Source organism: Ambystoma mexicanum, chromosome 1p (genome assembly GCF_040938575.1).
Source record: "Ambystoma mexicanum isolate Mex_15411 chromosome 1p, UKY_AmexF1_1, whole genome shotgun sequence".
NCBI lineage: Eukaryota > Metazoa > Chordata > Amphibia > Caudata > Ambystomatidae > Ambystoma > Ambystoma mexicanum.
Genome location: NC_090921.1, coordinates 992,777,569 through 992,801,684, shown reverse-complemented (window position 1 = coordinate 992,801,684; position 24,116 = coordinate 992,777,569). Strand labels below are relative to the sequence as shown.

The 24,116-nt window shown below is 46.4% G+C and overlaps 1 protein-coding gene across 7 annotated transcripts in view; it reads left to right on the top strand.

Annotated features, from left to right (window-relative positions):
* The window catches only part of CNOT1 (CCR4-NOT transcription complex subunit 1), a 2,171,110-nt gene that overhangs the window by 959,155 nt on the left and 1,187,839 nt on the right, over positions 1-24,116 (top strand). For all 7 annotated transcript variants that reach the window (XM_069654650.1, XM_069654658.1, XM_069654642.1 and 4 more), the window contains one exon: positions 22,108-22,258. In XM_069654650.1, the coding sequence (XP_069510751.1) occupies positions 22,108-22,258 (151 nt within the window). The remainder of the gene's footprint in view (positions 1-22,107; positions 22,259-24,116) is intronic.

The following is a 24,116-nucleotide window of genomic DNA, read 5'->3' as shown; positions in this document are numbered from 1 at the left end:
CAGTGTTTCGCTCCCTTTACATCGACTTGGCTGGTGGCAGTGGTAACTACACTTTTTTTATACTGCGGTTATCTTAAAAACCATGGTATTATTTTAGGCTATTATATTAGCCTCAAACATAAACCTGCTTGACCATATATATTTTATTACGGTTCTGGCTGGGTTTATTCACCATTTCTTTTTGTAAATGTCTTTCTCGTGTTTTACTGTGTGTGCCAAAACAGGTTTGGTCCCTTTGTACGCCGTCTTTTCACAGTCCTCTGCACAGAAGCCCTCCTTAAGGCCCCTGAAAGTCTGGGTAGGCAGGATGTGAGGGAGGGGTCTTAGGACTCCTGCCATGGGTTCCCTTGGTAACCGAAGTCACACTCCTGTTTGATTAGCTGGGTGACTGTCCTTGCCAGGACAGCCACCCTGCTGTGTGATTGACAGCCAGGCTGTATGAATGGGGGAAAACTGCATAAAAAGCAGGTCTCTGGGACTGGAAAGGCAGAGTCGCCACTGGAACTAAAGAACCAACGAGGAGCTGATGGATGATACAAGGACTGAACCGCCCGGTGAAGCCCTGCTGCAGGTCTGATTCTTGAGAATCCTACTTCGTCCTACTTCTTGTCAGTCGGACAGTCTCTTCAGGAACCGTGAGCCTGCAGGAACTACCAGGAACGTCTGCCTCAGCTACAGCGTCCTCTCCGTTTTAAGGTACTGCTCAAATCCGGTTGTTAGTTTCGTTCAGCCACGGTGAAAATGTTTGAAATCTTTCTCCAAACCGAGGGCTTGTCCTTGCTTCTCTTCTTTGAACTAACTTTTCTGCCAACCAACCTCGTCCGGAATCCATGGCACGAACTTTACCGCAAACTAGCCTGAACTGTGTGATCTTGAGCAAAAGACTTTTGACCCATTGACTTTGGCCCTAAGCCTTTTCTACCTGATTCTATCACTGTAGTTCCTCTTGGTCAATTGCCCCGAGTACTTACCTGTTGGTGTGGTTCAATTTCTATTAAGTGTTTCCCTCCCTTTTAAATTGCTGGAGTGCCATTTTGCTCCCACTTCATTTTGTGAGCTTAACTTGTCTGGCATTTAAGGGAAGTGGTGTGGTGTATTAAGAGTGATTTTTAAACTGCTTTTAATAGTGTAATGTTTTTTTATTTTTTTTATTACGAGTATATAATCATCGAAGTGATTTTTACAAGAGGATGAAGAAGAACTTCAATTTACAATTTCTAAAAAGTCTTTACAGAATGTTTGTAAGAAGAAATCCAAAGTCAAGAGAAGCTGTAGCTAAGGGAAGCATGAGCAAATTCAAAGACACACCCAGCCCTCCTGGTGAGTGGTCCATCCAACGCCCAACCCCGCATTTTCTCCCGCTTGTGCTTAAGTGGGTCTGCTCTGCCCAGACTGCGAATCTGTGTCTGAAAATATTTGATCCAAGATTTTGGTGGCTGCTATTGTCCAAGAGGTTCTCAAGCCTCCTATTAGGCGATCCCACCAGAGTGCTTAGTCGATCAAGTAAGCTTGCTTTAAATGATGAAGCAGGTACAACAATTATATTTGTCTGTTCCTGGACACAATAGAAGAAGATGCCGTAATGTTTCAATTTGTTGGGTGTCGGTACAAAAGCGGCAGATATTGGTTGAAGAGAGGCCTCTTATGTGCAGGATTTCGTTCGTAGGGAGCAAATTCAGCCTAGCACGGAGTAGAGTATACCAGGTTTTTTTGCTTGGATATTTTATCAGAAATGGTTGGATTGTATTTAGTTTTCTGCATGTTGGAGGTAGGTTGCTAGTCAGCTTGTACTCGGAGGCTTTGTCCAGTGTGTTTATCTAATCCATTTCTTCCATGCGGGTTTTGGTTTTTGTTGGATTACCCAAAAGTTCTTCCATAGAGCTGCCGCAGATTTCAAACTGTGCTGTACACATTGCCTCCCATTTGAACAGAAGTGTGCTTGTACCTAAATTCATCTCCGCCTGCACCAGCGAAAAAATTGCTGGGGAAGAAGGGTCTTTGATCTTCCTGTATAACATAACAGAAGCCCTAGTTACTATTGACTCCAGAGATGAAAGAGACAGTTCACGTCTTATCAGGGATAACGGAGTGGAAGGCGGTAAATTCAACACGGAACGCCAGAAAAGGCTCTCGAGACTGGACCACAGTAAGATAGGTAAAGATGGCATGGCATCCGCTCCATAGGTGTCAGAAAACTGAAGTAGTGGGATCCTGCAGGAGTGAAGCTGGCCCACCTAGCCCCCTAAGCCTACCTGCTCAACAATCCTGCTTCTTTAAAACTATTGGCCAGGCAAACCCAAGGGGAAAGGGGAATGGAGAAAACAACAAAAGACAAGAACTCCCACTGCAGGTACTTCAGACCGTCTTCTCAGAAAGTTTTGACTCAGATGGGATGTTCCTAAAAAGGAAATAAAACTTTTAATGAATCAATCTTCTGATCACTACTGACTACTCTCTATATTATATTTTCTCCATTTACATTTACCTGTTGCCTAAGCTTGATTTGCCAATAGGCTGCTTCTGAAAGATGTATATTGACTTTAGATACTCTAGCGATCTCTTCTATTTGTCTTTCTGCTCTCTTGATCTCTTTAGTTCTTTAGTATCTGGTAATCTTTTTCTTTAAAAATAAAATATACCCCAAAAATATTGTTGTTACTATTGTCTATTATACCTTTTGCCGTATGCTCTAGGAATCATATACCCTATAAATATGTGTAGGTAATTACCTTTTGTATTCTGAAGAATCTTTGTAAAATATTCTGCTGTAACTTTTTATACTCCAATTTCATATACGGAGTGCTTTTCAATAATGTCTCTTGCTACACATGTATTTCTTCTGAATTCTTTCTTAATCAAGGAGGAAAACTATTGCTCACAAAACGCTGCGTAATCAGGCTGCTAACGGTGTCCTTAAATCGTTTTCTATTCCATCACGAGCTACGAATAAAAAATGAGGAAAACATTGAAAATCCAAAATGGCCGCGACGCACGCGCGAAGTCGTTAGGTCCTTTCCTCTAAACCGTGCTTGCAAATCCAATGAAATACGCTGCGCAGGTTCGAAAACAAAACGAACCTGAAGTTAGTTAAATATATATTAAATTTAAGGTTAAAAGTTTAGAACACGACGATACGACCCACGCGCCGCCTTAGTATTAAAGAAAAGATAAAATGTACACAAAAATTAATTGCTGAACCTTCTTTATATATTGTTCATTAAAGATTCCTTGCCCATTTCTTAATAAATATTAGGAATCTATTGTTCCAAAAACGAAATGCTCAATTTTAAGTCTTTGAATAATTAACATTTCAAAATTATTAGAATCTTCACTTAAAAATTCAGAAGTCCACTTAGTTTATCAATGTTCATGGAACTAGACTCATCTCTGGCTCAGCAACTGAATCTCACTGGAATTCTTCTTCTGCAGACTTCTTCTCCTGTTACTTAACTAATATTACTACTATATTTTTAGAACTCTAAAAAGGATATAACTCTCCTTTAAAATGGAAACTTTAAATGAATTTTACTGGAGATAACTAATATATGACCTACTCTGATGCATACTTTAATGAAAGGCAGTTGAGAATTGGTCTTAACATTCGAATGACATCACAATGCTGCATGCTGTGAACTGAACCAATCACTGTTGTGAAAATGTTCCACCATCTTGGCTTGGGGGCATTTCATCTTTCTAAATGAAAGTTAGTTAAGGGAAATAGAACAAACTAAAAGAAATGCTCTATTCACTAAACGGAATTTAATATTTCAACCACCTTCCCTTTCTAACTTTCCTGGAATGGTATTTGACATACCCTATTCTCCTAAGAACCTTGTCAAAGTGAGGTACAAAATGTGAGAACCTGACAATAGGTAATCGTTGGGATAACTTTGCCCCGATAGATTTTGAGTAGGGGCATCAATGAAAAGCGCCCATATTTTTTTGTCCAGTATTTTCGCTTGTGAGACAAGGGTTTTCATTTTTTCCAAGAGGTGGTGTTGCATCGCTAAGTCTTTAGCTGTCGAGTGAATGAAAACCCCCAGATATTTGAATTTTGCTACTTGTTCAATTTTGTTTCCCGCCAAGAACCATGAATTGATCTTCTTCCTCTTGTTGTTTTTTTCAAGCACCATGATCTTTGTTTTTTGTTTGTTCACTTCTAGGTCATTGGCAGCTGGCGTTGTAGGCCAATTGGGGTCTGGTCGAGTTGGATAAGGTCGTCCGCGTACATGAGTCTTGGGATCTTCTCCTTGCCTAATTGTGGGGGGAATGCTCGTGTTGTGGTCGATTCTTTGTAGTCCCCAAAGTATGAGAGAAAGAGGGCCAGAGCTAAAGGGCAACCTTGTTTGACCCCTCTGCTAGTTGTTATAGCTGATGAAAGCAGACCACTAGTATTCAATCGCACCTGCACCGTTGTAGCAGCGTGTAGAGCTTTGACTGGATTCAAGATCTCCTGTGTGCAATCCCAGTAGTTGAGTTTTTCCCAAAGTTTCCTTCGATTGACTAAGTCAAAGGCCTGGGTGAGGTCTATGAATGCCAGGTACAAGTTCCGATTTGATTCTCGGGCTTTTGCTTTTAATAGGCTGAGAATAAAGATGTTAATGCTGGTTCCTACTCCTTTTTTGAACCCGGATTGAAGGGTCATTACAGGGTGCACTTTTCGCCCAATGATTGAAGTGGTCCAACAAAAGGGATCCATAGACTTTCCCTATGACATCAAGGAGAGCCACTGGACTAAAGTTCCTAGGATCATCCTTCCTACCATTTTTAAAATGGGGATGATGACCGCTGAGGTCCATGAAGGCGGGATTGTACTCAAGAGCGTGCATTTTTGGAAGATCATACTCAATAAGTTTGTCCAATCTTCGGCTCAGATTTCAGGTTTTCATTGGATAGGCCATCGGGCCCCGGAGCCCTCGATTTCTTTAACTTAGAAATTTTACCCAGGATTTCAGTCTTATCAGAAAGGTCGACCCAAGGTTCTGTTGTCAGTGATGGTAAAGGCACATCGCAAGAGTCAGGAGATCTGAACAATGTTGAGTAAAACCCAATCCATGTTGTTTCCGAGATGCTGTTTTGCAACATTGAGTCTGCTTCTTTGGGCCTTGGATTGATCAGTCTCAAACTCTCTGGAATTAGATTTTCGGATTTGGTCTAACATAGCTTCAGAGTCCTGTTGATGTAATGTTAGACGATGGTGCCGTAGCCAACTTTTGTAGACTCTTGTCTCGATAACGTGTAATCTATTGGAGTGCGTGTTTCTTGCAGCCCTCCTTTTTGCTCTGCGTAGTGTTTTGCTGTGCCACCAAGAGGGCATCGAAATTGTGTGCATGATGTAGATGCTCTGTGTTCTTCCCCTTCAAACCTTTCATCATGGCTCTGTAAGGTTCCAAAAGTGGTCTGTAATCAACCTCTAAAACAGACTTGCTACTTCCATATGAAGTTGTGATCGCCCGACTGACCCTTACCCGGTTGCCTTTGCCTTCTAGTTCAATCCTTCCTGGGTAATGAGCTGATAATGGTTTTGTAGTTGTCCGTTTAATAGCCAGAAGATTGTGATCACTTTGATTTGAGTGGTGCATGCTGAAATCTGTCAATCGAGCTAGAAGGAATTCAGAGGCAAAGATGTAATCTATAGTTGAATAAGCCGTGCCACGCTTCCATGATGGTAAGGTGATGGAATCAGGAAGTATCGACGCAGTGTTAAAAAGTTGCCTGGCAGTCATCAGTTTAAGCCAAGCTGTACCTTGGGTACAGGGTTTGTGGTGTAAGGGACCCGTGGCGTTCGAACCGGCCATGGGACATTTGATTAAGTCTCCACAAACGATCACCTCACAGGGCCCATGCTCCAGGTATACTGAGTCCAGAGTAGATGAAACTATGTCAAACAAAGCTGTCTTTTGTATTGCTTTATGGTTCCAGTAAATGGACATCACCAGCAGGAAGGTGTGCGTGTATTGATCATGCGCGGTCTCCTTTTGCAGCCAAGAGATTAGTACTGCCATGACGTAGGAGGACTTTAGAATGATTTTGATTATTTCAAGACCCGTACCCATCCGGACCGCAATAATTAGTCCTGAAGAGGGCCTTCCTTTTGTTTCCTGCAAGAGCTAGTGTAATGTTATAGAACTGAAGAGTGAAATGTATATTCTTTTACTGGAAAACCTTAAGTCAGTGTTTGCCTGAATCATAGTAATTGCTGTCTTTTGTGTAACTATTGGATACTGCTCACTTACTCTTGAGATACGTCTGGCTGCTCTGCAATCGCTACCACTTTAATTGTGTAGTACAGGCTTGTACCAAAGCGGTCACTTGTAGTCTTAATTGTGTGTGGGGTTCCCAAAGGGTACTGCATATAATGCTGCCTAACACACATCTTACTCTAAAAGTGGAGAGCAATATTGCAATAGCAACTACTTGATCTACAAGGGATTGCGGTTTTGGAATGTCTGGCACTACAATCCATAGGGTAATGAATATTCAAACAGCTGCATTTCTTTTCACACAACCTGCATGCTTTCCAGGTTTTCGTCCATTGGGAATAGACCTTAACAAATCCTTTGGTAATCCTCTGCTGGTTTCACTGAGCACTTGTACAACATTACGCAACTATATTATGGGAGGTTGAAAACCATTCGGTTTGCACTGCAAAATAATTGTCTGTATGCATGTTCATGGCATTTTCTTAAACTGCCCATAATATCACAATGAGGCTTTAAGTGTTCTTTGTTTGAAAAGTATTGTGGGTATGCAAATACCCCAGTGTGTGTTTACTCCTACATTCCCTCGCTTTGTACAGAGCTATTTCAACTTGTATTGGAGGCCAGCACAGGATCCAGGAGTGAGGGTGAGAGGAACAGGTGAACACTCCTGGGGGTGAAAAATGCGCAACCAAGTCAGATATTTGGGCAGTGCAGTACTGCGAAGGATATGTGGTGTTTATTTGCATTAAAGGATGTACTGTGGTAACAGTGTAGAAAACTGAACCTGCTGTTGCTTTTCATGCTCAGCTGCTTAGGTGTTTTCAAAAAATGTTCTGCGTTTAGTGCTCTAGCCTCCACGTGCATCTTAACTGATAAGTGTATTGTAGAAAGGGGGCCCTTGGTTACAGGAGATGGAACTACATCTGTTGTACCTCTGAGCATTGATGCTATTAACTTAAAAGGGGCTCTATAAAAGTCCTCAGTGAGGCACTTACTGAATTTCATCTAGGCTGGGGATAGGAAGGATGACAAACCCTATAGGCTGTATTATGTGCCAAGGTATTTCACATATTACAAGCGGGGATCTGATCAGATTGTACCTCCTTGGAATCAAATTATCTTTTAGGGAGTAAATGAATTTCCTCTGCCAAAAGGCTTATTGAAAGATGTTCTTTACCCTTAAAATTCCTCTTGAGATCGGACACTAATATTAGGGCTCCTTCATACGTTAAAGCTGTGCTGGTCACTGATTAGAAAATATCACCGAAACATTGTGGGTAGAATTAGGTGGTAGACTCTGATTTGTTTACAATTTCACATTTTTTGTTGGGTTTATTTGTACACCCTGTTTTTTATTAGGCACATTTTCCTGTTTTCTCGGGAGTAACACTGGTTGGTATGTATGCCTCTTATCTGTAGAGCTGGTTTTGAATAAGTGTTGTCACTGCTCTGTTCACAGAACAATGTAATGTTGATGGTAAGCAGTGGTACAGGCATTTCGATTATGATAATCTTTGGTGTAGTTATTCTGATGCAGTTATCTTCCTGACACCCATTATGAGAGGCATGAGCTCTTATTGGACCGTTTTCTGGTATGGTTGTTTCATGTGTGGCTTTTTTGCCAGCCACACTTGTGATAAGAACTTGTTTTTATAATACACAAGTGTTTGTATTCCAATGTCATGGAACACTCTGCATTGTGCGTAATTGTTTTTATGTGCACCAAGTACTGTGGCAGATATTGAAATCGTGGACTGGGTGATGAACTCTTTATAATCACATCTAAAACAATATTTTACTCCATATCTTTGGAAAAAAAGTGCAGTAAGATGTAACCTTGACACTGATTTATAAATAATTGCAGAGGTTGGGGAGGGGGAAATTCCCCTCCAAACACCCTTGAGAGATGATAGCTGACTATTTGTGTTTTATTTCATTTATTCAGCGCTTAACAATTAAGCGCTGTCTATGCATGCTCACACACATTCTTACCCTCACTCACTTGCGCACATATAAAATTATGTGCGCACCTTATGACAACCACTTCCACACATAGAGAAAAACAATTAGAGGGAACATTGCTCTGTTTCAATAAATTAGTAGTTGCCCATTTGGGATATTACACACACTTCCTACACCGCGAGGTGACTTAAATAACAAGGGCAGTGTGGTCATTGATATATTACTGGTACATTAGAGCAATACTGACTTTGGTGTCAAAAGGAAAAGGTTACGGAATGAAACAATGGTTAACAGATGCTCTTAAGCAGGTAAGCACTTTTGGACCCCACAATGTAGATTAACCCTTTCCTAGCTATACAAGTAAAGAATGTATGACTTTTTGGAGGGATAGTTAAAACACAGTCGGAGGTTAGAGTCTTCAGGGAGCCAGGACAGCCAGTTTCACATGAGCAAAGTCTAGGGGAGCTGTAGCACTTAATGAAGGTGCTACTACGGGTCATCAGTCAACTTAAACGGTGCAGGATGAGGCTCGTCGCGCCAGCGTGGCTGAGGCAAGCCTGGTACCCGGACCTTCTCAGCATGTCGGCGTCCCCTCGAGTCCAGCTACCAGTGGTCGCAAATGTTCTTGCCAGCGAAGGGGGCGCACCACGACCCAGGATCGTTGAACCTGAAGGCCTGGCTCCTGCAGCATTAGAGTTCTGTGGTTACGAGTTGCCTGCGGACTGCAGGGAGGTCCTCGCCAAGGCCAGGACGTCATTGACTCTGGTGTTACGGAGACAAATGCAAGTATTTTGTGACTTGGTGCCGGTCGCAAAAGATTACCTCTCCTGTCGGTCACGGCCCCTCCAAGTCCTTCCATTCTTCTGTACTTGTTGTCTAATTAGGGGCTGCCGCACACCTCCAAGGTGCATCTGGCGGCCATCTCCCGCTATACCAGGTCTCTGGGACGGTCTTCTCTTTTATTGCACTGTCTAGTCAAGGAGTTCATCAAAAGACTGTTCCGTTCGTTCCCGCCGGTGAAGGTGCCTGCCCTGCGTGGCAACGCCACATGGTGCTCGCTAGGCTCATGGGGGGGGGCCCCCATTCAAGCCGATGTATCAAGCTCCGCTCAAGTTGATGTCTTGGAAGACCGCTTTCTTCATGGCGATTGTTAGGACAGTTTTTCTGAAGCCAAGGGCTTAGTAAAACCATTCAACTGAGGCAGTACAAGACTCGAATCTTAGTAGTACCACTTTAGTAGTACCACCACTACACTTTTTTTATACTGCAGTTATCTTAAATAACCATGGTATTGTTTTAGGCTATTATATTAGCCTCAAACATAAACCCGCTTGACCATATATATTTTATTATGGTTCTGGCTGGGTTTATTCACCATTTCTTTTTGTAAATGTCTTTCTCGTGTTTTACTGTGCGCGCCAAAACAGGTTTGGTCCCTTTGTACGGCGTCTTTTCGCGGGCTTCTGCACAAAAGCCCTCAAGGCCCCTGAAAGTCTGGCCACCTGAGTTCATGGTAGTGTAGACAGAGAAGCCAGGCTTATTTTAGAAGGGAGAGAGGGCTGTAGAATCAGTACAAGTGAAATTGTAATACAAATGATCCAAAGAAACACTGAAACACTTTGTATTGTAAAAATAATGGATTTATTTAAATACAGGTAGACCCAGATAAATATAGGGGTAAGTAAGCACTAAAACATTATATGAAATCACAATATAAAAACACAAGACTATACTTGAAGGTACAAAGACCCAAGTATAGACCTTATTTGAAATACCGAACAGTAGTTCCTTCTCGTACACATTCAGTATAGGTCAAGCCTATTCTTGGGGAGTAAAAACCAATGCTTACTTTTTAAAATTACATTAATGCAAAAGCAGTAGACCCTTTCAGTTGCACAAGGACTCTGTAACAAATCACATAAGCAGTCAACTGGACAAGATAGCTTTTGTGAATAGTGGAACACTTATTCTAGGTGCAGTAAAACATAGAACTACTTTTAGTTATATCAGTGTTATACTAGGTGAGTAAAACCTAAGGATGTAATATACAATTATAAGTGCTTTCGAAATCGGGGTACCCCAGATTGAGGTAAGCAGTAACTCTTGTAACTTACTTTTGGAGGGCACACAGCCAACACAAGGTAAATAAAACCCACATACTTTTTTAACCTCACAATGAAGGGGAAAGTAAAACCTAATGTTACACTTTTTCTTTATGACCCAACGTTATTGTAGGTAGGCAACAACCTAATGTAGACTTATCCTGAACAGGCTAGCAGCAAGTCAGGTGATGCAAGATCCTGTTGGGGGACACTCATACAATTCTCCTCCAAAGGACTAATCTGGTAGACCACTCATACTATTACTCTGCAGGAATAATCTGGTGAAACCAACATTTTACTTCTGGGAAGAGGCACAACCTAATCACAGGAGAGTAAAATACCTTCTCATCTACTTTCTATTAGACTGGCAAAACAGTTGCTAAGCAAGAAAAGATGTTAACCATACTTATAAGAATAGTGCATCACACATCCAAGATAAATAAGAACTTTTGTAACTGTTCACTTTTAGAATTAGTTATCAACCAACTCTTTACAAGTAAGTTACTTATTTTCTTTTCTAGGCAAAAGGCCCAATCCCTTCAAAGTCTTGTCCTTATTCTTGGAGCATGAGTGTTCTCATTGGCAGAAGGGAGTGGGGGGGGTCACTAGGACTAGTGACGAACAGGCAGTATCAGAATTGGTCCTTTAGTAGCAAAAATCAGAGTTCCTTAGGAAAACTGGGCAAACAGGTAAGTACTTCACTTTAACGTTAGAAGAGGGTCCAGGGGCTTTGCAGAAGACACCCTAGCAGGATTCTAGCAGTAGGACTCGGTACACTGGACGAGAGTCCACCTTATCACAGAAAACGCAACACAGCTACTCAGAAATCCTCACAGGCTGAAAGCAAGTACATACCCAAGCCAACACAGTACCTCAGCATTGAAGATTTTGCAGCAGGACTACTTCAGGATCTGCAGCCAAATACCTGGTCAGTGGATTCCTTGTCGTGACTGAAAACAAGATCTCAGAAGGGACTTTGCGGCAGGGATCGATGTAGAAGGCTCTAGGCAAGGTTTCCCTCGCGGCTGAATGCAGTTCTGCGGATTTGGCGCCTTTCTGAGGAGCACAGAAGAAGACAGAAAATCGCAGTTGAATTCACGTCGTTACAAAGGTCCAGCACTCTGTTGGTACTTTTCAGACTCAATTCGTGTTTCTGGAGATCCAACAGTGTGCCCACTAAGTTTTTGCGAAATTCGGAAGAGATTGCACCGTACAATGGCTTGAGGTCCCAGGGTATTGCAACAACGCAAGGTCGCAGCAAAGCGTGGGATGGCTCAAAATGCAAGTCTAGTGGGTCTCACCAGGCTCAGGGTCGTTTTCCGGGTCCCCAGGTCGATTGGAAGGAAGGGCTGCAACAGGCTCGGGTTACCGAGCAGGCTGTCCATTCGCTGGCAATAGTCTGTGCTGCATTTCCTTCGTCACCCTCTTTGGTTTAAGTTCCAGTGGTCGCCTTTTCTCCAGTTTACAGGTTCGCAGTATTTGAGGAATTACAACATAATTTCTGCATTCTCTCCCTGCATTTTACAAGGGGTGGTCTGGTTGTCCAATCAGGACAGCCAACGCCCCACCATTCAAGCAAGGAATAAGACAGGGGGCTAGGTAGTTTTGGGCTTCTCCCTCACTTCCTGCTCTCTCAGACTGGAGCCTGGGTGGGGAGTCCAGCGGACTTCCGCTGAAGATAAGTCGCACAAAGAAATTTCCCTCCCTGGATGTTGGGGGAAGGAAAAAGAAATGACCAACACTAAAATGGCGACAAAAGGTGGGCCATTTTTGTAAAATGAGCACCCTTGGGTGCCTTTAATGCTGCTGTGAACACAGCCCACGGTAAAGGTGCACCAAATGAATAGAAGGTATCACTGTCCCCAGCCATTGAAGGTAAGCTTGTCTCTGTAACAGAATTGTTACAATGTATCCCCTTTCACATTAAAATTGTATCTCCCCCACACTCCACATAAGGTGGGGTGTGCTGGTTTCACTTAACAAAATGTAAATGGGAAACAAAGATCCTTTCTACTCTTGGGAACTGTAGTTCTCTCAAGGTTAGCAAAAGAAAGTTAAAAGGGGAGCCCCTACGGATGCCCAACAACAAGCACTTACTGCAAATAAGTTGTTTAAGAGGATAACTTTAAAAAGACACTATGGAGAGTCTTAAAAATGATACCCATGAAAAAAGTTACATTTGAGTGTGGAAAAGGGTTCCCACTCACTTTGGTATTAAGGAAAAATATCCCACTAGTAAAGCAAAATGTTCTGTGGTTGACCAAGGTCAGGAAGATTTACCATTTCTGTGAAAATCTTACCCAACTGCGATCACCTCTACCAGGAGAGTAGGTGAAATCCAGGCCCTGTGTTGGATGCGCCCTTACTTAACTTTCCACAAGACAAGGGTGGTGCTGCGGATGCACCCCTCCTTCATGCCCAAGGTTTCATCGGAATTTCATCTCAACCAGCCCTTAGTTTTAACTTTTTTCCGGCGCCTTGGTCGCCGGCTGAAAGGACTTTGCACTCGCTGGATGTGGCTCGAGCGCCAAAGTTTTATATGGCCCACACAGTTTCTGGAAGACTTCTCATCTTTTTGTGAATGTTGGTCCAGTGAACCATGGAAGGCATTGTCTAAGGCTTACATCTCCAGGTGGCTCTCCGGCTGCATCTTTCATTGTCACCGGTTGGCAAACTGACCGCTGTCTGACCGTCCGAGAGCCCATTCTACCAGAGCGATCGCTCAGACAGCGTTTGTCTGGTGTGCCCCTGCTGGATATCGGCACAGCTGCGACGTGGAGGTTTATGCACACCTTCACGAAATTCTACTGCTTCGACAGGGATTCCAGGGAGGAGCCAGAGTCAGCCAAGCAGTGCTACGTAACCTGTTTGCTTGAAGGTGAGCTTGGTGAAGCAGTAAGAGTAATTGTTTCTGTTGAACCTCGCCACCTCCCGTGCTTGTGTAATGTTGTACTGCTATGTATTCTTTATTCATGATCATATGAATCCATGTCTTCTCCCATGCTGGAGAAGGAACTAGTTCTCCAGCATGGGGTCTGGCATTGATTCACATGCTCATGAATATTCCCCGTCTGGCTGGGAATCCTTGGTAAAGAAGAAAAAAATGAGTTTTGTTTCTGAACTGTCATTCTACCAATAACCAATCACTGGTCTCTTGTTCATACTGCCCCCGCCAATGACTGCACTCTACCTAAGCCCCTCCTCTGGCAGCGATCTTCAGAATTTTACCTCACGTTGACGTGTTGGGAGTCCTCGTGCTGTAGCTCTGGAATTTTTACTGTGTATTGTTTTTTCAAAGAGTTTACTCTTATTTTTTCGGTCTATTCGAGCCTCAAGCTCCACCGATTCTTCTTCCGATCAACGTGGACCCGTTTTGGAATTTTCTATACCCCTCAAGGGTGGATTTTCATCGAATTGCCCTTCTTGGAGGATTCCGGAAGATCTTTGAGGCCTACCCCAAAGGAGATTCGACACCTACTGGATCCAAACTGTTCAGGAACTGGCCGGGATGTGTACTACAGAAAGTCTTCAAGGAAGATGAGCACTCCCGGTGCCTCTACTGCCTTCACGCCGACAAATCGAACGTGGAGGACTGTGCTTTCTGTAAGAACATGTCCGTCCGGCCAATGAAGGACCGTTGTATTCGGCTCACCAACTGGCTGGATGAGAAGAGCCCAGAAGCAGGTGAGAAGTCTGAGCGGTCTTCTAAGACCTTTGAGGGTGCTCTGGGGGCCCAACAAAAGGCAAAGCACCGCAAGTCTGCGGGCAACGGGAGGGCTGTTGGTTCGGGCTCCTCGGCTGCCAGGCAGGGCGCTATGTCACCGACGCCGTCATCCACGAGCCAACGTTCTGGCTCGGGGGGGGGGGGGGGGGGGGGGGGAGGAATTTGGAGAATCCCGGTTAGCTTCGGGCGATGCACTGGTCGATCCCGATGGAGAAAACCAAGGGAGAGGGGCAAGGCAGTGACCCTCCCCCCTAAGGTGAAGGCCTCAGACCTGCCCAAGGTCGTGAAAGCCCGGATTCATCCAGCGAAGGCCTCGATCGAAGGAGTTGTGGCGGCCCTGGCAAAGCCTGTGGATCTTACACCAGTGGAGACTAGTTCCGGGCCTAGAGTTTCCCTGCTACCCTGGAGGGAATCCTCTTTCCAGCCTATCGAAGACCCCAGTGAAACCCCGGGACGAGAGTGGGGGCACGGTAGCCATAACGGACACAGATACCATCTCCGAGGATGAACTGGCTGGCGTCAAAAAGATCCTGGACAAGAATTTCGAGGAAGTCTGGTCCTACACGAGGGATCCCGATGAGGTGGACGTGGAGAGCGACGATGGAGCAGACATGGAGCCGCGGCCCGCGGAGGAAACTGAGGAACACGCGCCCCTCCCGTCGCAACAGATGCCTACGCCACAGGACAGTAAAGGTGCAATCTTGATGGCTTTGCAGACCCTGTGTACGGAGATGAGGACAAGGTTGCCCCTTCCCCAGTGGACAACCCTGCAGCACCTGGACCGTCGTGGGGAGCCCACCGAACAAGCGGGGGCAAATCCATCCTCCCCCTCCCTTCCATCCTTCACCTCAATCGAGGGATGAGACGGGAATAGACGGCGACGGATGATGATGATGATGGTGACGGTAGTGATGACGGGATGGATCTCCCATCACCCCCTGCCCGGGACTCCTCTCCCGACGAAATTGGCTCTTTTCACGCCATGATCGCTAGGGCATCGGAGCTTTTCCAGCCATGTCCCGAAGAGCAGAAGGAAGGTTTCCTCTAGCAACGACGGAAGGCCAAGAGGAAGACCGTCCTCTCAGTCCCGTTACTGACGACAGCTGGGACGAAGGACTGGCACTGCTGAAGAACCAGTCCATGGCTCCTGCGAAGAGGGACGGTACGAGAAGAAATACCGGGTCCCAGACTCTGCCACTATGTGCCCCAGAACAAAGCCGTGCCCGGATTCGGTGGTCTCCGCGGCAGCCAAGAAGAAATCAGAAGGGGCGACGGCATCAACTTCCACTTCCCCACCAGATGGCGAGGGGAAGTAGCTGGACGCCATCGGACGGCGGGTCACGCTACGACAGGGAGCTGTGGTTCAAGATCGCTCCCCTCCTGGAATTCCTCCCAGACAAGAGGGCGTAAGCCCTTGAAATCCTGCAGGAAGGCGAGGTGGCTTCGGACCACGCCATTGGTGTCCACGGACATCACCGACACCGGCTTTCGCCAAATGGGTAACAGCATTTGCCTTTCCTGGCGCGGTTGGCTCAAGGCCACTGTTAGGGAGAATTCTCATTCAATGGCTACTTTCCCTTACCTAGTGAGCCCCCCAGCAGCTTTGCTGGATTTCTGGAGTTTATTTTTTTCACTTGGTAAGTGTGAGCTTTTCCCCCACTCTTACCCATGTTTTGTTATGTCTTTCATCTGTTTTTGTGATTGTGGACTCTGGAGAACACCACTTCAGTAGCACCATTCTTTTGTGTGTTACACAGCACCTTCAGTGCAGTGACACAGGGTTGTCTTTTAGACTTCCCACCGACTCCATTTCTGGGGCTGACTTCGGTCTCTCAGAAAAGGGTAACATTTCCATTAACTTTACATTGTCATTTAACCACAGATCCTGTACACCCCATCTTATATGGATAATTGAAAAGGGTTACTTCTTAGCACTTTTTATCTGTACCTCATAGAGCCTTGTTTTGCTCTTTTAACATTTAGACTTGGCTGGTGGCAGTGGTATCTACCCTAACTTGTCTACCACGTTTATACTATATGAACGTGGTACTGTTTTAGGCGATTATATTAGCCTTGAACATAAACCCGCTTGACCAAATACTTTCTTTTGGCTCCGGTCAGGTTTATTCGGCATTTCTTTTTGTTAAAGTACTACTTGTGTTTTACTTTGTGCGGCAAACCAAGTTTGCCTTCTTTGTTCACTGTCCTTTGGAGGACTTCTGCCAAGAAGCCCTTCTCTAGGCGCCTGGGTGTCTGGGTGGGCTGAATGTGAGGGAGGGATGTAGTCATCCCCTGCACAGGGTATCCTAGGAAACCCAAGTAGCTCTTTGCTATGATTGGCTGAGGTGGTTGTCCGGGCTGGTCAACCCCTCTGTTGTGTGATTGACAGCCAGGCTGCGTGAATGGGGGATTTTTGCATAAAAGGCAGGACTCTTGGGCTGGAAGTCAGTCGCCACTGGAACTAAAAGGAACCAAAGAGAAGCGGAGAAGACGGCTGCTGCAACTATCCCGTCCCGGTGAAGCCCAGCTGCAGTCCTGAGCCATCTACCCTTCGATGACCAGAGAAGATCCAGTTCAGGAGTAGTCTTCCCTTGAGCCTGGTGGGGTCAACAAGCTCATTTGCCACAGCCAGAGTATTCTCTTCGTGGTTGAAATCGCTGCACACTGCTGTAGTGGTCTGGATAGCCACCTGAAGAGCCTCTCCTGTTTTTGAGGAGGGCACCTTTTATTCACCGTTGCTGCTGCTGGCTTCATCCCTGTGTGGTACAGACCCCTCCAGACGATGTCCTTGCCGAAGCTCCAGGAACAACTGCTGTGGCACCAGCTTCTTCCTTGAATAAGGTACTGTGTTCTGCTTCGAGGAGCTAGATGAATCCCCTTTCTCCTTCTCCAAGGCTTGCCCTGGTCTTCCCTCCTTCTTATAACTTTTGCTTCCTCTGACAATATCTAAGTACTCCTGGCAACATTGAATCTTGAACTGTACGACTGTGTGATCCTTGACAAAAGGAACCCGGTTCTACTTGACACTGGCTCTGGCCTATTGACTCTTGTATTTCTGTCAACGAGTGTTCTTTGATTGTCTGCCCTGACAAAAGTATTGCCTGTGATTTTTGCCCCCAACTCTCTCTGGTTAACTCAGGTGCTAAGTGTGTTTTTGCCCCAGTAACATTTCTTGCCGCGGATTCGCGTATCTTTAAGACCGAATTGTCATTACTGTCAAAAAGTGATAGCATATGTATTCCCGGTAACTTCTTTTGTTTCACAACACCGGTCCATTAAAACATAGGGTACTTACCTGTGAATTGGTTGGTGGTAGTGTATTTTACGTGTGGTTTTGAATTAATAGATGTGTTGTGTTTTATAACGGATGGTTTAAAAAAATATTTTTTTACCTGAAATCTTGAGTCAGTGTTTGCTGTCACAGTAATTGTGGTCCCTTTATGTAATCTCTGCTACTGCTCATATACTCTTGAGATAAGCCTGGCTGCTCCGCTACTGCTACCACTTTAACATAGTAGTACAGGCTTGTACCAAAGGTGAACTTGTATTACCACTTGTAGTCTTAATTGTGTGCAGTGGTCCCTAAGGTCACTGCACAGGATTCTGCCTAACAGCCACAGATTTCCATCAGGACGTGCAGAACAGGGTACTGGACATGCCCTTCGACGCGAACAACATATTCGGCAAGGCAGTGGACGAGTTACTGCAGGCCATCAAGGTGGACACACAGACAGGCCGGGCCTTGGGTTCTCTCCATCGACGGCCGTCCTTTCGGACCTCCGGAGGCAAGTCTCGGGGTGCCTCTAAAGGATTTGGCGGCAGTTCCACGTCATTCCACCAGGCGGCCTGCTCCTCATCGCACGAAGCCTACAGAGACCGCAGCAAGTCCGGAGGACACCATTGTCTTCGCCAAGGTGGCAAGGCCTCGGTGAAGCAAGACTGAACCGGCTGTGACGTCGGGTCCCCCACCCGAGCACCCTGGTGGAGGCCGGCTGGTGAATTTAGTCAGCATGTGGGAGTACATCTCCAACGACCGTTGGGTGCTGGATGCCCTGGCCCATGGGCGCACACTGGAGTTCCAAAGAAAGTGCCCCCGTCTACCACGTGTGGCCAGGAAGGAAAACCACGTGCCACAGCTGCTTCTGGAGGTATGAGCAATGCTAAAAAAGGCGCGATAGAACTCGTCCCGAAGAGGCTCCAGAGTATACTTGGGGTACTCCCTCATCTGAAAGAAGACCGGCGGCTGGCGACCCATCCTAGACCTTCGCCGCCTCAACAAATACATCAAGTCCCAGAATTTCCGGATGGTCACCCTTCAGCATGTGCTGGGACAGCTGGAGGGGGGCGAATTCCTGTCGTCGCTGGAATTGGAGGATGCCTACTTCCACATCCCCATTCACAAAGGACATCGAAGGTTCCTATGATTCGTGGTCCAAGGGTGACACTAACAGTTCAAGACCCTGACCTTTGGGTTGAAGTCTGCACTGAGGGTCTTCACCAAGGGCCTGACACTGGTGGCGGAGCAGCTGCGCCTGCAGGGGATCCACGTATACCCCTACCTGGACGATTGACTCATCTGAGCAAAGTCAAGAGAACTCGCCATCGATCACACAGCGAAGACCGTCCGCCTGCTCTCAGATCGGGGATTCTCGATCAACTTCGTGAAATCCCACTTGGTACCGTCGCAAGACGCCCTGTTCCTGTCAGCCAGACTCGACACAGTGGCACGGTTGGCTTCACCGTCGGAGGAAAGGATGAAGTCCATCCTGGGCAAGGTACAACGTCTGACCATGGAGTTGGCCAGGGTGAGGTCCATCAAGTCCCTGCTCGGCATGATGTCATCGTGCATATATCTCGTGCGTCTATGCAGGTTGTGGATGCGGCCACTGCAAGAGTTCCTAAACGCCCGTTGGATGCAAGCGGCAGGCAGCTTCGAAGACGAGATCTCTCTCAACGAGACGTTCCGTCAAGCGATCCGGTGGTGGGGCTCCCTCACATACCTCGCGGCAGGCATGGACTTCTAGACCCCAGCGCATCAGGAGACGGTGACGACGGACGCCTCCCTGGAGGGATCGGGAGCGCACACTGGAGATCTCCACGCAGGGTTCCTTGGGCTCCCAGAGGAGAGGTCCCTGCACATTAACATCCTGCAGCTCCGGGCTGTGTTCTGGGCCCTCGGGTCTTTCATTCCGTCCCTCAAGGGCAAAGTGGTACGGATCTTCACCACCACCACCACAATGTTCTACATCCGGAAGCAGGGGGGCACCAGATCCCCAGCCCTATCCAAGGAAGTGCAGGATCTGTGGCAGTGGGCCTTCGCCCAGGGGATGTTCCTGGTGCCCTCATCTGGCAGGAATGAAAAACAGTCGCCGACTCACTCAGTAGGGAGCTGCGCTCTTGCCACGAGTGGTGCTTCGGCAGGATCAAGTGAACCTCCTATTCTGACAATGGGGCAGTCCCCAGATAAACCTGTTCGCGACGGCGGCGAACACCAAGTGCCGGAGTTTCGCCAGCAAGTTTCCCCAGCTGAGGAGCATGGGCAATGCATTCTCCTTCCCCTTGGACCGCCTGTTCCTGTTCGCGTTGCCGTTGCTTCTGCGACTCATCAATCAACTCAGACGGTCCTGGTGCAGGATGATCCTCGTCGCACCGGGGTGGCCAAGGCAGATATTGTTCCCGGACCTTCTGGACTTGTCTGCGTCCCGCCCAGTCAAAAAGGAGGCGCCATCCTACACCACGACCCGGGATCGCTGAACCTGCAGGCCTGTCTCCTGTAGCACTAGAGTTTGGAGGCTATGATATCCCGGCGGACTGCAAGGAGGTACTTGGAAAGGCCAGGGCGTCCTCGACTCTGATGTGCTATGGACATAAGTGGAAGAGGTTCTCTGTCTGGCGCTGTGCACAGAAGATCAACCCTCTACGGATTACGGCCCCTCAAGTGCTGCCGTATTTGCTGTTGCTGGTCAAGGCGGGGCTGGCACTTGCCTCCAAGATCCACCTGGCGGCTATCTCCCGCTACACCAGAACTCTGGGGCGGTTGTCGCTGTGGTCTCACTGCCTGGTTAAGGAGTTCATGAAAGGACTGTTCCGCTCGTTCCCGCTGGTGAAGGCTCTGGCGTGGGAGCTCAACGTGGTGCTGACCAGGCTCATGGGTCACTCATTCGAGCCCTTGCACTCGGCACCGCTGAAGTTCCTATCGTGGAAGACAGCGTTTCTTGTGGCCATCACCTCCACACGATGAGTGGGAGATCTCAGGCCCTCTCCTGTAAACCTCCAAACCTGACAATCTGCGAGATGAGGGTAGTGCCAAGGACGCACCCCTCCTTCAGACCCAAGGTGCCGTCGGACTTGCATCTCAACGAGCCCTTGGTGTTACCTGTTTTCTTCCTGTATCCTTCGTTGCCGGGGGAGAGGACTTTGCACTCGCTGGATGTGGCTAGTGCACTGAAGTTCTACGTGGACCGCTCGAACAGTCTACGGAAGACATCACAGCTGTTTGTGAACTTTGGACCTGTGAACCAAGGGAAGGCCCTCTCGAAGGCTTCCATTTCCAGAAGGCTTTCCGGCTGAATCGTGCACGGTCACCGGTTGGCAAACCCGACTATTGCCCGGCCGTCCGAGATCCCATTCAACCGGAGCGATTGCTGCTACCACGGCGTTCCTGTCTGGTGTGCCCCTGCTGGACATCTGCAGGGCTGCTACGTGGAGGTCGACACAACTTTACGAGATTCTACTGCTTCGACCGGGATTCCAGGGAGGAGTCCAGACAGTGCTGCGCGACCTGTTCGTTTGAAGGTGAGCCTGGTGAGGAGGTAAGAGGTGCTTAATGTTGAGTTGTTGAAATGCTTAATGTTGAGCCTTGCCACCTCCCGTGGTTGTGCATGTGTGTACTGCTATGTATTCTTGTATTCATGAGCATGTGAATCCATGCCAGGCCCCATGCTGGAGAAGGAACACGTTACTTAGCTTTAACAGTTGTTCTCCAGCACGGGTCTGGCATGGATTCACATGCGAACCCTCCCTCCAACCCCTCTGTGGCTCTTCTCTTGGTCCTACTGCCACTTTACATGCTACCCAATCTGAAGAAGGCTGCCAGAGGAGGGACTTGGGTAGAGGGCACTCGTTGACTGGGGGCTGTATGACCCAGAGACCAGTGATTGGTTATTGGTAACAAGACAGTTCAGAAACTGATTTTTTTTTCCTTTACCGAGGATTCCCAGCTTGACGATTGGGGGAGGGTGGGAGAATATTCATGACCATGTGCACCCTTGCCAGACCCAAGCTGGAGAACAGTTACGTAACTTGTTCCGTACTTACATGTAACTGTTCTCCAGCATGGGTCTGGCATGGATTCACATGCAAACCCTCCCTCCTGCCCCTCTGTGGCTTTTCATAGTTATACTGCCACTTTACGTGCTACCAAATCTGAAGATGGCTGCTATAGGTGGTGCTTGGTGAGAGGTCAGTATGACCCAGAGCTCAGCTTATAGGAGAAAGACAGTTTGTCAACAAAAGTGAAAGAGGTTTTCCTTTTACAGAGATTCCCAGCCTGACTGGGCATATTCATGAGCATATGAATCCATGCCAGACCCATGCTGGAGAACCACTATTACAGGTAAGTAACTTGTTCCATCCCTATAGTTCTTGAAGTATTACCTTACTGCTCTGCTACACTAACTTAACTGCCAATTACCCTGTTCATCAATTTAGGGTGGTCTAATAAACCCTCCCTCCTGGCAGGTTCTGACAATCCATTTTAACACACTCCCTGAGATGCTTTTTAGACTTTCTTGTGCACATCAATCTAATATATCGGAGTCCTCACTGTTAAGATACAAATGCAAGAATCAGTCTTCATGCCCACGTGTCAGTTTTACTTTTTTGACAATGTTCTAATGTCATTCAAACCGTAACTGTAACGTTGCAAAATCTAGTGCAGGTCGCTGGGATGCTACAGTTATTCAATTGCTGCAATATAGGACATGTGTTATTCCTTCAAGTAATTGCAATCTGGTCGTAATTGCAATCTGGTCCCTATGATTTTTGTTTGTTGTAGGAATCGGTGCTTAGAGCTGTGGACTGTTGTATGGAGTTATTTATTTCTTACCTTTTGCAGGAGTGTCTCTCAGGAGTTATCGGAGACTATCCTTACCATGGTTGCCAACTGTAGTAATGTGATGAACAAAGCCAGACAACCACCTCCAGGCGTTATGCCAAAAGGTCGTCCACCCAGCACGAGTAGCTTGGATGCCATTTCTCCTGTACAGGTAATTGAGGTTTTCCAGTGACTGCTTGTGCATAACAGGCAAGCTTCTGTAACTAAGGTTTTAAAGTCCATCAGATTGGTGTGGGGCAAGGGTTAGTGATGCTGAGATAGTGTGCTGGGATATCGGTCTGGCATTCTGCATCTGCCCCTCTTCCCCCCCAGCTTTCAGACAAGTTTCTTCCTTGAATGTAATATTGGTGAAACCTTTAAGGCTGTTACGAGTGGACTGCAAGTTGAGTACTACTTTTGATTGGCTTTTCTGTATCATGTAATGCACCAGTGGCAGCCAACAATTGCCTCATTTATTATAACTGTAGTCTGTCTTTGAAATAATGCTCAACAGTTTCAGATAAATTTAATCAAATTGGTGTTTTCAAATGTTTGCTTTTATCTTGTCTTTTCAGCACCTACCTGCAAATTGACCATTTTATTCATCTTTACAGCTCTTACCAGTAGGTCTGCAGTGTTTGATTAATGTTGTAGGTTGAACATTTTTATTTTAAGATGTGCCGTATAGCTTGTTACTGATTGGCCCTCTAAAGTATTTGACTATTATATAAAACAAATCTTAGATTAGACTGAGATACCGGTTAGGGATCAGAGTATGGCTGAAACTGAGTCCATCTTTTGGCTTGCTCCCTAGCCTTTGCTTTAACAGCTAATAAGTATTTTGGGGAGAATCTAGCATTGATTCAGCGAGTTCCACCATGTCACGAACATGGGCCACATGCTAAACAGAAAAGACATTAGACTGGTTGGACCAACCAGTCTGCTCTAGATCCATCGTAAATTTACAATTGTCAGAGCGTGCAGCATTGTTTCTCTTAAAGACACAGTTCCAGCTGTGCTACTTTGCAAGGACATCTTTCTGCCCTAACATCTGGGACTCATCGTGAGCCTTCCTGGGTTACTGGCAACCTCCTGTACTGCCCTCCGGCAGGAAAAAAAACAATCAGGCTGTTAGGACCACATTTCTATACTCTGCCCTGGTGGACAGATGTATAGGAGGTCAACCTAGTTCACTGATGGCAACAAATCTGGGAGCTGTAGGCAATCCAGTTAGTTAGTATAGTGAGTGGTCAAGCCCATTTCTCCGGAAGGGTGAACCTGGTAAGGGGCCCTTAATGAGTACACCGAGTGAAAAGTCAAAGAACACACTTAGACGAACAGTTCAGAAAATACTATATTTTTTCTGGCCATTCAACACTATGAAAAATGGCTACTAGCATGTAATACCACACATGACGACTAACACATATATACGAACACGGGGACAGTAATAAAATTTAGAATTACTGTCGGGCAAGATTGTATGCAGTACTCTTTGGGTGCACTACAATAAACTTGACCTCCTGGCAATAGGGACCCGATCTTTGGTATTAGTCTGAACTACACAGTGTGGTAGTGTGGCTGAGCAGGCAGGCTAATGTCAAGAGGGATTAATGTGAGCAGTAATGTTGTGAGTTTCTGTGCATATATCTCGAAATCCAGTGGTAACCGCAGAATATTGCATCTTGCCTTTTGGGGACCGAAAGGGACGTCGGCATAGGCGTGTTTGTAACACTATCCCTATCGTGACGTGTAGTGTACCCAAAATCCTTCATGCCCTGAGGTCCCTCAGATTGTTTTTCCCCCACCCAGATAACTGCTCGCCCTATAGCGGAGCTCTTACAGCAGAGACATTGTTTCTTATACCGACTTGTGGGTTATTCCCAGTTAAGTCACTTCGGTCACAAGAACATCTTCGACGAAAGACTGCAGGGTATTCATCTACCGCAGTGGATTTCGCCGCCTAAGATCCGGCGGCCGGACTTTCCACGTGGTTGGGCCCTCTGGCCGACCTTTACAGTAGGGAGAGT